The 14,765-nt window shown below is 49.1% G+C and overlaps 1 protein-coding gene across 8 annotated transcripts in view; it reads left to right on the top strand.

Moving 5' to 3' along the window:
- The window catches only part of LOC140907299 (olfactory receptor 52B2-like), a 31,335-nt gene extending 19,451 nt beyond the window's left edge, over positions 1–11,884 (top strand). For 2 of the 8 annotated variants that reach the window (XM_073332945.1, XM_073332915.1), the window contains exons 2-3: positions 829–965; positions 8,165–11,884. In XM_073332945.1, the coding sequence (XP_073189046.1) occupies positions 8,209–9,159 (951 nt within the window). In that variant the 5' untranslated portion in view covers positions 829–965; positions 8,165–8,208 and the 3' untranslated portion in view covers positions 9,160–11,884. Of the gene's footprint in view, positions 1–828; positions 966–5,568; positions 5,677–6,179; positions 6,194–6,729; positions 6,894–8,164 lie in introns of those variants that run through there. The other 6 variants (XM_073332904.1, XM_073332879.1, XM_073332889.1 and 3 more) reach the window with 6 other exon arrangements.
- The last annotated feature ends 2,881 nt before the right edge of the window (positions 11,885–14,765 follow it).

Here is a 14,765-nt window from a genome sequence, read left to right on the forward strand (position 1 = left end):
TTTAGTTCCCAATGGGTGCTCAACCCCTGCTCCACCCCGGACCCCGCCCTCTCTCCACCTCTTCCCCCAAGCCTCCACCCCGCCTCGCCTCTTCCCACCCCCATTCCTCTCCCTCCCCCACCTCTTCCTTCCCCTGCTCCTCCCCTTCCTCCCAGGACCTCCTGCACACCGTGGAACAGCTGATTGCAGGGGGTGGGAAGTGTTGGGAGGGAGGGGGAGGTGCTGATCAGGGGGGCTGTCAGTGGGTGCTCAGCACCCACCTTTTTTTCGCGTGGGTGCTCTAGCTCCAGAGCACCCACGGAATCGATGCATGTGATTTGGAAGTGGAAATCCAGCCTAAGCGGGTCCAAAAGAAAGGGGCATAAATTAAAACAGGCCAGCATCTGTGCTTTGCTTCCTCTTCGAAGGCTATGAACTGGGGCAGGGAAGGTGGGGTGTGTGATCAGTTCAAAGCCCACAAAGGGTTTACCAGTTAACAGCCTTAGCTTAGAACTCACACCCCATGAATAACTCTTTCCCTTATATAGCTTGGGACTTTGTCCTTGAGCCTTCAAAGGCTTCAAAGGGCTGGGTTTTCACATAATCGGGGAAGGGAAATTTGCATTCACCTCCTGGTAGAGATCCCCAGAAAGCCATTTAGCCCTGTTTGCCCCCAAAACCCATTCTTATCTGGCCCATTGTTCAGTATACTCCTTTGAAGTTCATAGCGCTTTCCAGGGTCCACATCCCATCTCTCCCCTAGAGAGGTTACATGCAATTGCACTCCACAATCACACAGAACCTTTGCCTCTAATACGACAAACTCCAATTCAGTATGGTTTTTCCAAGGATAATGCAGGAAATTGCCATCTCTGTCACTGGATGGCGACAGCCAGCGAAGGGTTGACGAAGTGAAGACAGGTAGTTTGTGTTTGATGCCACAACGAAGTGGGAGCCGGTGAACAGATGCAGGGATCGGCAACATGGTAAGGGCAACAGGCTAGGAGAAAGATCTTTGCAGCAGTATTCTGAATGGAGCTGGGGGGGGGGGGGGGTCAGATTGCATTTGTTAAGGCCAGAGAATCACACCAGGGAAAAGGAGGCTGGAAATCAGGGTGGCTAAGGGCATTAGACCTGGGTTCTATTCCTCACTCTGGCGCTGAATGGCTGCAGGACATTGGGCACGTCACTTCCCCTCCCGCTCTTTGTTTTGTCTTCTCTGGGCAAGGACTGTTTTTTACTAGATGTTTGGACAGCCTCCAGAACAAGGCGGCCTTTTTTTTATTTGGGGCCTCTGGGTGCTTCTGTACAATCCACATGACATTCTCATAAGCAAACTAGAGATATGTGTTCTCGATGAAATTACTCTAAGGTTGGTGCTCAACTGGTGGAAAAACTGCATTCAAAGACCATGGTTCACTGTCAAACTGGGATAATGGAGTGGAGGACAGGCAGGACAGTGGGGTAGGAGGAGGTATTGTTTCATGGTCTCTGTATGTATATATGTATGTATATAATGTCTTCTGCAGTTTCCACGGTATGCATCCGATGAAGTGAGCTGTAGCTCACGAAAGCTCATGCTCAAATAAATTGGTTAGTCTCTAAGGTGCCACAAGTACTCCTTTTCTTTTTGTAAAATCCCTGTCACTGGAGGTTTTTAAGAACAGGTTGGACAAACCCCTGTCAGGGATGATCTAGGTTTTCTTGGCCTCAGCACGGGGTGGGGGCTGAACTAGGTGACCTCTTGAGGTCCTTTCCAGCCCTTCATTTCTATGATTCTGTGATTCTACATCTACGGGCAGAATCCTGTTCTGCTAAACATTTACACAGCTGTTAGAAGCCTTTTACTGCTGATATAAACGAGGAATAAACAAACTGCAAGGAGTTCAGTGCTCTGTGAACAGCTTGATTCTTTGGGCAAATCTAATTTTGCAATTTTGTTTCCTGAAAATTTAAACTCACCAAATTCTGATTCAATTTGAGAAAGTAAGAAGTATGACATTCGAGCTAACGGCAACCAGGCCTCTTTTACCAGATTTTAGATGCCTAATGTTAGGAATCCAGATTTGGGCTTCTTTCCTTTTTCATCAGAATTGCTCTCTGCTCCTTTTGCACAACCTCTCTGTATTTGTTTCTCGCGTGGCCCAGCCCTCAGTTCTCCATTTCCCACCCTGGCTCTCCATTGGATTGTTTCTATCATCTCTGCTCTCACAGCAATGTCTCCTAAGCAGAAAGTGTCCTCAGGACATTCACTTTCAAGCTGAACCTTCGTACCAACACGCCCATGGTAACAAAATGACATGTGGCAGATAACAGACACAATCGCACGTACACACTTGGGGACCTGAGACTACAACCTGGCACCCTTTGGCTCCAAATCACAGGCCTCTAGCACATGAGATGAAAAAATAACAACACCCCCTGCAAGCCATGATAACATTTGGTCCATTATCCTCCCTGTGGGCCCAGCTGGAGGCAGGCAATGTAACCTGCTCACTTTAAGCTTGTACATTGCATCATGCCTGATGTGAAGCACAGCACGATGTAATGCTTTGGGATGGTCCTGGGGCCTGCTCCTCATGTTCCATGTTATAATCCAAGGAGATATCTTGCAGCCAGGCGAAAAGGGAGTTCAGGCTCAGACAGTTAATTTGCTGCTCCACTTCACCACCTGAGTCAGGGTTAAAGTCATGTTGACCCTGGGCTCCCTACTGGTTCTGAGCCACCTGCTGGGATTCCCAGGGCGGCAGTATAAATATCCCTGTGTCTCAGCCCTGGTCAGTGCAGATTCCTCACCACCTGCCACTCCCCACCCGGATACAGGCAGAGATTCCTCATCCCCGGCCGGGGCAGGAGCCTGGTGAGTCGATTGCATGAAATGTTTGGGTTCAGGGCAGGTCTCCGGCATTCAGCAGGGTTCAGTGGGATGGGGATAGTGATTAGAGAGGCAGGGATCTGCAGATGGGAGGGTAATGCCTTCGGGAGATGCAGCTTCTAGGCCCAAAGCTGGGGGGCATGTCACTTGCCCGCTCAAGGGGGGACACAGCCATTTTCTGACCTGCTCATTATCATTTAACATTTATATCACCAAAAGTGCCAACTGGGCTGAGTGCCCTTTGTTCCCTGTGCTGCACAAACACATGCAAGAGAGAACTCAGTCCCTGCTTCCGGACGGATTCATAATGTTGCCCCTTTTTGCCCCAAACGGCCAGTCAAATTTTGGGACCATTGGAAGTTCCAGTTCAAAGTAGAAGCTAAATCAGTGGTTCTCAACCTCATTTGATCGGGCTCCCCTTCTTCGTGTCTGTAGTCCTTCATGCCCTCCTCCCAGTACATATACTGCCAGCCAGCTGTGGAGGCAAAGTGGAGAGCAGTGGCTGATGGCTAGGTGCCCAGCTGTGAAGGCAAAGTGGAGAGCAGTGGCTGATGGCTAGGTGCCCAGCTGTGAAGGCAAAGTGGAGAGCAGTGGCTGATGGCTAGGTGCCCAGCTGTGGAGGCAAAGTGGAGAGCAGTGGCTGATGGCTAGGTGCCCAGCTGTGAAGGCAAAGTGGAGAGCAGTGGCTGATGGCTAGGTGCCCAGCTGTGGAGGCAAAGTGGAGAGCAGTGGCTGATGGCTAGGTGCCCAGCTGTGAAGGTGTAACCCACACACCTCCTGGGTGTGGTGCTCTGTCCCGTCTAGTGGCACCGAGACCTCTTAGAGAACGAGATTAACGAGTTTGCTTTACAGCCTTAGCTAGCAGCCCATTGGCTTTGAGCTCATGCTGTAGAGGCTCAGGCACTGAGGTCCCTGGTTCGATCCTGCCCACCGATGCCTGGGATCTGTCGGCGTTACAAGGGCAGTGCTGCACCAGTTAGCAAGGGTGGCAATATGAATTTTTTCACAGCAGACTAGGGTGACCAGACAGCAAATGTGCAAAATCGGGAGGGGGGTGGGGGGTAATAGGAGCCTACAAAAGGAAAAGACCCCAAAATCAGGACGATCCCTATAAAATCAGGATATTTGGTCACCCTACAGCAGGCTTAGCACTCCATTGCCACCCTTACTTCTGTACTCCTGCTGCCCCGCCACCCCACCTCGAGGGCTGACAGCTGGAGTCCTGCCACCTGGGGGCTGAGTGATTTGGGGGGCAGAATAGCCAGAGCCTGGGTGGTGGGGCTCTGTCTGTCCCCTTTATCCTCACCTCCTGGGTGTGCACGGCCCTTCTGCATGAGCCCCAGCCACCCAGGGCTGACAGCCAGAGCTCTTTAAAAAGCGTCCACAGAGCTTGTGCCTCCCTTGACACATTCCTGCACCCTGCTCCATAGTTTGAGAACCGCTGAGCTAAATAGATCAAGCTCCTAAAGTTTATTACGATAAGGCATGTTTTCTAATCCTGTAATCATTCTTGTGGCTTTGCTCTGAATCCTTTCCAATGTATTGACATCATGCTTAGATTGTGGTACCAGAACTGGACACAGGATTCCTGCAGTTGTTGCACAAGTGCCAAATACAGGGGTAAAATAACCCCTCTGTTCCTAATCTAGATTCCCATTTATGCATCCGAGAATTGCATTTGTCCTTTTGGCCACAGCGTTGCAGTGGGAGCTCATTTTCAGCTGATTATCCACCACGAGCCCCAAATCTTTTTCAGAGTCACTGCTTCCCAGCATAGAGTCCCTCATCCTGTAAGTATGGCCTGCGTGCTATGTTACTAGATATATACATTTACATATAGTGTTGGCTTGCACTCAGCTCACCAAATCAGTCACCAAATCATTGACGTGACCTCTTCATTACTTACCGCTCTCCTTATCTTTGTATTGTCTGCCAACTTTATCAGCGATGATTTTACGTTTTCTTTCAGGCCATTGATAAAAATGTGAAATAGCGTAGGGCCAAAAACTGATCCCTGTGGGATCCCACTAGAAGCATTTGATGATGATTCCCTGTTTACATTACATTTGGAGACCTATTTGTTAACCAGGTTTTTAGTCACTTGATGTGTGCAGAGTTAATTTTCTATCTTTCTAGTTTTTTAATCAAAATGTCATGAAGTATCAAGCCAAATGAATTATGGAAGTCTAAGTCTGTTGCGTCAACACTATTACCTTTATCAACCAAACTCAAAAAAAGATATCAAGTTAGTTCAACAGAATCTGTTTTCTGTAAACCCATGTTGATTGACATTAATTATATTAACCTCCTTTATTAATTGAATCTCATATCAGCTGCTCCATTATCTCACCCGGGATCTGTCAGACCTACAAGCCTATAATTACCCAGTCATTTCATTTACCCTTTTTAAATATTGTCACATTTGCTTTCTTCCAGTCTTCTGGAAATTCCCTGGTGTTTTGAGACATCTTGAAAATCAATATTAATGGTCCGGTGAACTGCTCAGCCAGCTCTGAAAACTCTTGGTGGCAAGTTATCTGGAGCTGTTGATTTAAACATTGCGGTAGTTAGTATCTTCTGTTTAGTGTCCTCCTGAGATTCTAGTGGAATGGAAAGAGTGTTACCGTATAATATGACCACATCATCTGTTTGTTTGTTTTTTGTCCTCACTGTAAAGTTAGGATAGGAATAGGATATTTCTTTCAATGCAACAGGCAAATAGCAGCAGAGTCTCTTGCGCTGATGGATAGACAAGGGACTAGGAGCCTGGACAGTCTGAGCTCCGGTCGAGACTCTGCAACTGACATCCTGTGTGGCCTTGGGTGAGTCCCTAAATCTCTCTATACCCCAGTTTTTAATCACCAGAACTTTATTAGTTTAATTAAATATTGTCCATATTAGTGGCTTTGCTGTTTTTTAGAGGCGTGCATGCAACCATGGGGGACAGTGCAAACAACTGGCAAAGCAGGTGGAAGGAGGTCTAAGGATTCCACTCCCTTCTGGCAAAGTGCTGCTACGAATCCCACAATTGCAAAGAGAAAAGTCCCAGAATACATAGAGCCCAGCCGTGAAGCAAAGCACCATGGGATACTCACCCAGAATGCTGAGCATTTACACTGCCCAGCCATCGAGATACATACTGAATAAGAAAACAGTTGACAATGTGCACACAGTCAGTGTGTACCATCTAATATGCACCACTTAGTGTGAACAAACTCAGTGCAAATTAACTCCCCTGTGTAGACAAGACCAAAAAGGACTGGAGTGTGGATTAAAGGAAAGTAGGTGTAACACCTCCCTGCCTGGCTCATCAGAACGGTTACCATCTGCACTGAAGAGGTAACTCTGTTAGGTGGGAGCAATAGTAGGCTTTTATCCTCCAGTGGCCCAGTCACTAGAGGGGAATGTGACATTTGGCCAGTGTGATGTACAGGCTTGGTCAGCTGAGCACATTCAGAGGCCACGCAGGAAGATGTTATGAAATGCAAGGGGCAGATTAAATGTCTGCACCAATGGCATGCAAAGAGCTGCAGAGCACTCAGTCAGGGCAGTGATGCAAACCACCAGGCAGCTCTTTAGACAGCAGGCTGCTGTTTGAGCCCCGACTGCACAAACTGGGGGTGGGCAAATGTTAAGCCCCTGAATTGCTTTGCCGGCTCACTTTCCCTGAGCGGTGTAACTGACACATCTCATCAGACTTATACCTCCTTACACCTCTGCTTCTGAATTTGGCCCTCAAAGTTCAGCTATTTTTTCCCTCTATTTGTGGCCTTTACAGGTTTGGTGTCTGAGACTGCAAGCTCTTTAGGGCATGGTCCTTGTCTGCTATATGTACTGCAAAGACGCTTGCATTATTGTCATTATTTGTATTACAGCAGTCCCGAGAGCTGCGAATCAATGATCAGACCTCCTCTGGGCTGGGCTCTGCACAACCACAGTCCCGGCCTCAAAGGGCTCACCCTCTGGGACAAAGATAAGGCATGAGAGGCAGAAGAAACAGACAAAAACATGAGTCAAAAGAGGGTGGGTGGATGAATAGGTAACAGAATTAACATGTTATGCACAGTAAATAGCAATCAGTCCCAATGCACCACTATTATGTAATCACAGAATCATAGAATATCAGGGTTGGAAGGGACCTCAGGAGGTCATCTAGTCCAACCCCCTGTAATCATCTTCTGCCACCTGACAGGTAGACTTTTGGGTACTAGAAAACAAATTCATAATAATAATAGCCGGTCTGGTTAGAGCAGGGAACTGTCAGGACTCCTGGGTTCTATTCTGCTCTCTAGTACTGATTTGCTCAGTGCACATGGCAAGTCGATGATCTTCTCTGTACTTCAATTTCCCCATCTGTAAAATGCACGTATTTGCATTGCCTTTATTACTTTCTATAGTGAAAACGTGTACATGGATGGCTCCTCAGCTCAGATGTGGGTTGTGAGTGCTAATTCAACGATATTTGTAAATCACTTTGGGATCCTGTCACGGAGTGACAGGCTGGTGCTCTGGCGTCGCTCTGAATGAAGTCAAACAGGACTCTGGGGCAGCGTCTCCCCTCAGGGCACCTATCACCAGGGAAGAAGCCTGCTCTGCTTCCACGCCTCCTGGGTCTGACCTCTGAGCATTCAGGCCCCTGCTCACCCCGTGAGCGCCCTGCAGCGAGTCCACCTGAAGGGGATACCTGGGGAAGCCTCACGCACCCCCAAAGGGACCCTGCACACCAACTTTGCAGTCAGCAGCGACCCAGCCGCCACTGTAAAACAGAAGGGTTAATTAGTCGTTGGGAACACAGCATAGAACAGATCTTTTTAGCACAAAAAAGCAGGAAGTTACAGCAAAGTCCACCTTGAGGGGGGATCCAGAGCCCTGGGTTCTGCCCCTGAGTCCCAAACCAGGAGATGGGCTCCATCACTCCCAGCTGCCCTGCCTCCCTGCTTTGTATCTGTCCTGGGCAAACAGGTCACCTGGCCTACACCTCTCCCTTTGTTCTCCAACACCTTCAGCTGGCTCCCTGCAGAGGGTGGGCTCTGGCTATCAGTTGCCAGGATACAGAGTGTCACCCATTGTCTGTGCCAAGGCAGCCAGTGTGCAGTCACATCTGCCCTCTAGGGGTCTCTGCAACGATCACACACCCCTGTCCCACCACCTAGATACTTGAGTAACACATAGGGGAAACGGAGGCACACGGTATTCAGAGAAAACGTTAAGAACATTTCCACTTTGTCACAGATCCCCAGAGGAAAGGTGCTATAGAAATCCAAAGTACTTCTCATTATTGATGGCATGTGATATTTTATTTGTCTATAGGGAAGGGACTCTGGGTGAATTCAGACAGGAAGCCTCGTCACATCATGTCAGCTCTCAATCAAACCAGCTTTCATCCTGCCTCCTTCTTCCTGATTGGCATCCCAGGCATGGAGGAGCTGCACATCTGGATCTCCATCCCATTCAGCCTGATGTACATCGTCACACTTTTCGGAAATTTTACCATATTATTTGTCATCGTGACGGAGCGAAGCCTCCATGAGCCCATGTACCTTCTCCTGGCCATGCTGGCCATCTCTGATCTAATATTGTCTTCCTCTACAGTGCCCAAAACTCTGAGCATATTCTGGGCACATTCCAAGGAAATCTCTTTCGATGCCTGCCTGACCCAGATGCTCTTTACACATATTAGTTTTATTGCTGAGTCAACAATCCTGCTGGCCATGGCGTATGATCGGTATATTGCCATATGTGATCCCTTGAGATACACGACTGTGCTAACACATTCAGTAATAGCCAAAATAGGGCTGGCGGCTCTAGCTAGAAGCTTTTGTGTGATGTTCCCAACACTACTTCTCCTTTGGAGGCTACCGTACTGTGGACACAACATTATGCCTCATACGTACTGTGAGCATATGGGCATAGCCCGGCTGGCCTGTGCCGATATAGCTGTCAACATCTGGTATGGTTTTACTACAACTCTTTTATCACCAGGATTGGATGTTGTGCTCATTGTTGTGTCTTACGTTCTCATCCTCAGGGCTGTCTTTAGGCTCCCGACCAAGGACGCCCGGCTCAAAGCTATTGGGACCTGCAGCTCCCACATCTGTGTCATATCCATGTTTTACATGCCAGCATTCTTCACCTTTTTCACACATCGGTTTGGCCACAACGTCCCCCACAACTTTCACATCCTACTGGCCAATCTCTACGTGCTCCTTCCACCCATGTTAAACCCCATCGTCTATGCAGTGAAAACGAAGCTAATTTGGGAAAAGGTGGTCCGCCTGTTCTTCAAGGCAGGGCAGCGGTGCTGAATGCTGTGACTGGGATGCTATCCCCTTAGAAATAAACCAGATGGAAATTGTGGGCTCCAGTGAGGCCCGTCAGGAAACTTGGTGTTAGACCATTTTAGATGGTCTCTTCCTCATCTCAGGCTCCATGGTGTAGTGTTTGCTGGTCAGAGGAATTGTGAGACTCTCCTAAGACTAAAGCATGGCAGTTAGAAAACAAAGAGAAACAAAGGATCACAAATGGAAGCTGATAGGACCTAAGGACCAGATCTTCAGCATGTGTAAACTGGCATTGCTCCATTAAAGTCAGAGTCACTACGCTGATAAGCACCTGCTGAAGATGTGGCCCTTACTGTATTTCTGAGAGGTACATTTTTACCCACGTTCTGCCCTGCTGAACTCTGTGTTGGGTCATGTCTTTTACTCTTGTATCTCAAAGTTTTCAAAAATATTGGATTTGTTTTCTTAACTGTAGACTTGGACAGAGCCAGGGCTGGCCTTTAGGAAAACGGCACCCTGGGCTCCCACCCCCTCATTGCACCTGGGCCCCACTGCCTCCTCCCAGGGCTTAATTTGTAATGAAAGGCCTGGCACAAATTAAGCACTGCACAAGGTACCTGCAGTAGAAAGTCCAGTGGTGAGGTTTGTGTCAGGCCAGGATCCATAGCCAGCCAGCATGTCTCTGGGGCATCTGGACTCCTGTGGAGCCTCTGGAAAAATAGAAATATAATCCCTGAGAGAGGGTTTGCAGTGAATCCCCTCTGGGGCCCAGGTGTGATTTCGCTTCCCTGTACCAGTAGGAGGGGAATCAGTCATGTGGTCTGATGAAGATGAAAGAGATGACCTAGTCTATGTGAACTATGCACATGACAAATAGAGACAAGTAACCCAACAGCCAGGATTTTCTATCAAGGGGCCTTTCAGCTGTCACTGCACCCCCATTAAATCAGTTAATGGTGGTTTTGAGGGTGCATGGAATGCAGGATTGGGCCCCACATGTGACTCCCCAAAATAGTTCCTTTTGACACTCCATTTACCACAGTCCAGAAGTAAGAAGAGCATCTGTAAATCCTTATTTCACACTTTGAAGCACCTACCAGATACACATTCCCATTGTACAGCCCCTTTTGTGTTCAGCTCTTAGCTGAATTCCACCGTAAGGATCTGATGGGAGGTGTTAGCTCTTCCTATCCAAAATATTTTCCATTCTTTTCATTTTTAATTAAATGTTTATTGAAGACTTAGGCTGTTATCTAAGATAACTTCGCACCTGAAAACTCTGTGGTTTTTGCAGATAATAACGTAGAAATTAGCTGTTGATTTTACTGTACCCACACAAACCCACTAACATATTTCCATTGATCATAATTGAAATTTACAGGAAGAGGAAGCCAGAAAAACGCTGCTTGAGAACTTGTCAGGCCATGTCTACACTTGTGAGCTTGCAGCTGCACTGTGTGATCACTCATGTAGCTGCTCCGTGCTGATGGGAGAGGTCTCCCGTTGACATAATTAAACCACCTCCAATGAGCGGCGGTATCTATGTTGGTGGACGAAGCTCTCCCACCGACATAGCGCTGTCCACATGGACGCTTCTTTTGGTGAAACTTATGTTGCTCCGGGGGTGTATTTTTTTCACACCCCCTGAGTGACATAAGTTATACCAACAAAAGTGTAGACATAGTCTTAGAGTCAAAATCCAGTAATTTAGACTCTGAGTTAGGCTTGTTACAAATGGACTAGTGAATGATAACTCAACAAATCATTTCTGAGTTTAGGATATTTACTTTGTTATATCTTGGCACCTTGTGGTTTTTGCAGTCCTGTTGGTCCCAGGATATGAGAGCCACAAGGTGGGGGATGTGATATCTTTTATTGGACCAACTTCTGTTGGTGAAAGAGACAAGTGTTCAAGGGCCACAGAGCTCTTCTCCGGGTCTGAGTGCCTATGAGCTCTGTGGAGCTCAAACGCTTGTCTCTTTCATTCATAGAATATCAGGGTTGGAAGGGACCTCAGGAGGTCATCTAGTCCAACCCCCTGCTCAAAGCAGGACCAATCCCCAATTTTTGCCCCAGATTCCTAAATGGTCCCCTCAAGGATTGAATTCACAACCCTGGGTTTAGCAGGCCAATACTCAAACCACTGAGCTATCCCTCCCTCCATTCACCAACCGACGTTGACCCAAACAGAGATATTACCTCACCCACCTCTCTGTGTATAAAAGCTTGAACTCTTTGAAATCTCAACTTCTACTGTCATTAAAAATGTATCTGACCTCCCCCCATTAATTTCCCACAACTGTGCTGGGGACACTGGGGCATGGCCACTAGGTAACTCGAGGGGATGGAAGACCACGAGTGTTGATGAAGCCCCCTCGCACCAGGCCCAAGTGTCCTTGGGCCCCCTGCCTGGAGGCACTCGCAGCAGTTATGCTGAGGATCTGCAACAATATGTTGCAGAGTCAGACTGCCTGAAACTAAACAAGGCCAAACAAGACGGATATGGAAGAACAATGCTGAATAAAGCAGCTTTATGTATGGTTTAACAGCTGGTATAGAGAACAAGGGAACTAGCTGGTAACTGGATTGGCTGGCTATATGGATACTTAGGGCAGCTTGCTATTGGATAAGTATGCTGAAGAAAGGATGTATAAAATCCTGTGTAACTTCCTGCTCTGTGTGCAGGATTTGAGATTCTAATCTCCCTGTACCTTCTTTGAAGCTTCAAATAAACTTTTCTGCTTCTCCACCCCATTGTGATTATTGGGTGACGCACACTGGGCAGCGAACCCCCTGCTGTTGCTCGCCTCTGGCACTGGGTGCCGGCAACAACTGTGAAAATTAAAATTTATAAAAATACCAAAAAGCTTAAAAACAAACAGTTGAAACTACCCAGCAAAGTTATAAGAAACTAAAAACTGAATTCTACCAAGCCTAATTATAAGCCACCAGAGCAGCAGGGTGGAAGTATGGGGAGGGAATAGAGGGGTGGGGAGGGAGTCTATCCCCATTAGAGAGATCTCTCAGTTTAAGGGCCTGAAACTTGATGTCACACTCACACATTGAAGTCAGAGATGGGAATAAAAGAAAGAAGTTTCCTTATTCTTGATGTGCAGCGCTTTGACCAACAGTTTAGCCAAGGCCTTGGGCCAGGAATGTCAGCATTCTCTGAAGTACAACTGTGGAAACAGGAAACAGTTACAAACAGAACGCCGGAGAGCGGGGATAGGCGATGAGGGATTCAAAGAAAGGGAGCTGGGTTTCATGGCAGTCACAGCAGGCAGGCCCCACCTACTTAATGGTTAATCTGCCATTAGAACTCCAGAGCCTAACATCCAGAATATCCTCCCTGGGACAGGGCACAGCGTGCTACTACCCTACCCACTGTGACCCCAGTTCCTGCTCTTGTAAAGAAAGGGGTAGTTTGTGTTAAGTTTGTAGCATCGATGCCAGAATGGGGGTGGGGACGGGACAGGGGTCATGGTCCATCCACTATTCGCCATGGGCCCCTGGCCCATCCTCTTCCCCCCAAGGTCCTGCCCCCCTGGCCAGGCTGACAGCTGGAGCCTGGACGGGGAGCCCGGGCAGCAGGGGGTGCTGCACCGCAGACTCTCCACCTGCCCAGGGTAGGGAAGAGGCAGAGAGCAGCCCTGGCCCGTGTCCCCACCCCTGTGGCCCCCCGCCCAGGGCAGGTGGCGGGTCTGCAGCTCCTAACAGCTGCCTGGATGCATGGCTCTTATCATAGCCGGGCTGTGGCTCCGAGGCTCTGTCCCGCATCTGGAGCCGGGTCAGGGTAAGAGCCATGCATCCAGACAGCTGCCGCTGCGAACCCTCCACCTGCCCTGGGTAGGAGGCCCACAGGTCGGGGGCTGCTCTTGGTCCCCCGACTATGGGCAGATGAAGGTCCATGGCTCTCAGACCGCTCCGACTTAGCCAGGGCCGGGGCCTCGGGTGCAAGGGGCAGAGGTACGGCCACAGAGGGGTGGGGTCCCTGGCCCCCCCACTTTTGGGAACGCTCCATCAGGGCTGGCTTATAGTGACCCTTGAATTACCAGCGTTAACACGGCTGCTACTCTGAAACCTATCTTATTTAAGGTTTGGGTTGACATGATAAAAAGAAAGAAAACATGGTTAATTGGAACCAGGTGCAGTAAATAATTATGTAAGTTTGTTTTAAAAGAAATTCTTAGTCCAGTAGTTAGGGAGAGATATGGCAAATGAGATAAGAAAACCTTGAAAAGAGGGACCCACTCATTAGTCTTGTGTTAATGGGGTCAAAGGGCAGGCTTCAGCCCCACTCAGCCCTTTCCCCGCCCCTTCCCTAAGGTCACACCCCTTCCCCCCTTCTTCTCTGCTCACTCCCCCTCCCCTCCCTCCATTGCTCCCCCTCCCCCTCCTCACTCACCTTCACCAGACTGGGGTAGAGGGTTGGGGTGCAGGAGTGGTTGTGGGGTGTGGTCTCAGGGAGGGAGTTTGGGTGCGGGACACGGTGTGGGATGTGGGCTCTGGGAGGGAGTTTGGGTGTGGGGTGTGGCCTCTGGGCTGGGGCAGGGGGTTGGGGTGCAGGAGTGCAAGCAGGGTGTGGGCTCTGGGAGGGGATTTGGGTGAGGGGTGCAGGCTCCGTCCAGGCGGCACTTACCTCAGGTGGCTCCAGAAAGTGACCGGCACATTTCTCTGGCCGTGACTCCTAGGTGAGGGGGGGCAGGGGGTCTCCACGTGCTGCCCATGCCCACAGGCACTGCCCTGCAGCTCCCATTGACTGCAGTTCCCAGCCAATGGGAGCTGTGGAGTAGGCGTTTGAGGCGGGGCAGCAGGCAGAGGCCCCCCTGGAAACCCCCAAGGGCCACAGGGATGAGCCAGCCACTTCTGGGAGGAGCGGGGAGCCAGAGTCCCTACTCCTCCCCCTCCCTCCCAGCACCTCCTTGACGCTGGGGAACAGCAGTTCCCCGGCATGAAAGAGGTGCTGGGGGGAGAGGGAGAAGTTGAGGGAAGGAGGGGGAGGAGTTCATCAACGGGGCCCACAGACCCCCTGGAATACCACGGACCCCAGTTTGGGAAATGCTGCTATAGTGTATAAAGAGCAAATTTTTTTTAGAGTTTCCTTTGTCAGAGGTTTTCCTTACCCCTCTGGAGTCACGCCATGATGGGAAGGTATTTCCCTAGCCTGATCCTTTTGTCAATATTTAACTAATGCATATAACTGTATTGTTGCTAGGATATAACATGTAAGTGCGGATCTGCTTGTAATTATATTTTGGGTGTAATCAACACCAAGTGGCCTTTGGACTAATAAAGGACTTCTTGTGTGGAAACTTAATTGTGCTAAACCTTAATAAACTTATTAGGGAAATTATTTCCAGTATCTGGCCTTTCTGGTCACATTGGGGAGGGACTAGAACCACTTTGGTGAAGTTCTGAAAGAATGGGGGGAACGGCCGACTGACAAGATGGAGGCTGACACCTCGGTGAGAGGATGCACAGAACCGACAGAGTTGGTAGGAACAGGGGAGGGAACAAGATGGTGCTGTGGATGACATGTCAAGCCAGGTCAGTGAGCCTGCAATAACCACAGCCCTCGACAGCATCCAGAATGCATTCAGCCAGGGAATGGCTATGCTGGCCGGTAACAC

This window comes from Lepidochelys kempii, chromosome 1 (genome assembly GCF_965140265.1).
Source record: "Lepidochelys kempii isolate rLepKem1 chromosome 1, rLepKem1.hap2, whole genome shotgun sequence".
NCBI lineage: Eukaryota > Metazoa > Chordata > Testudines > Cheloniidae > Lepidochelys > Lepidochelys kempii.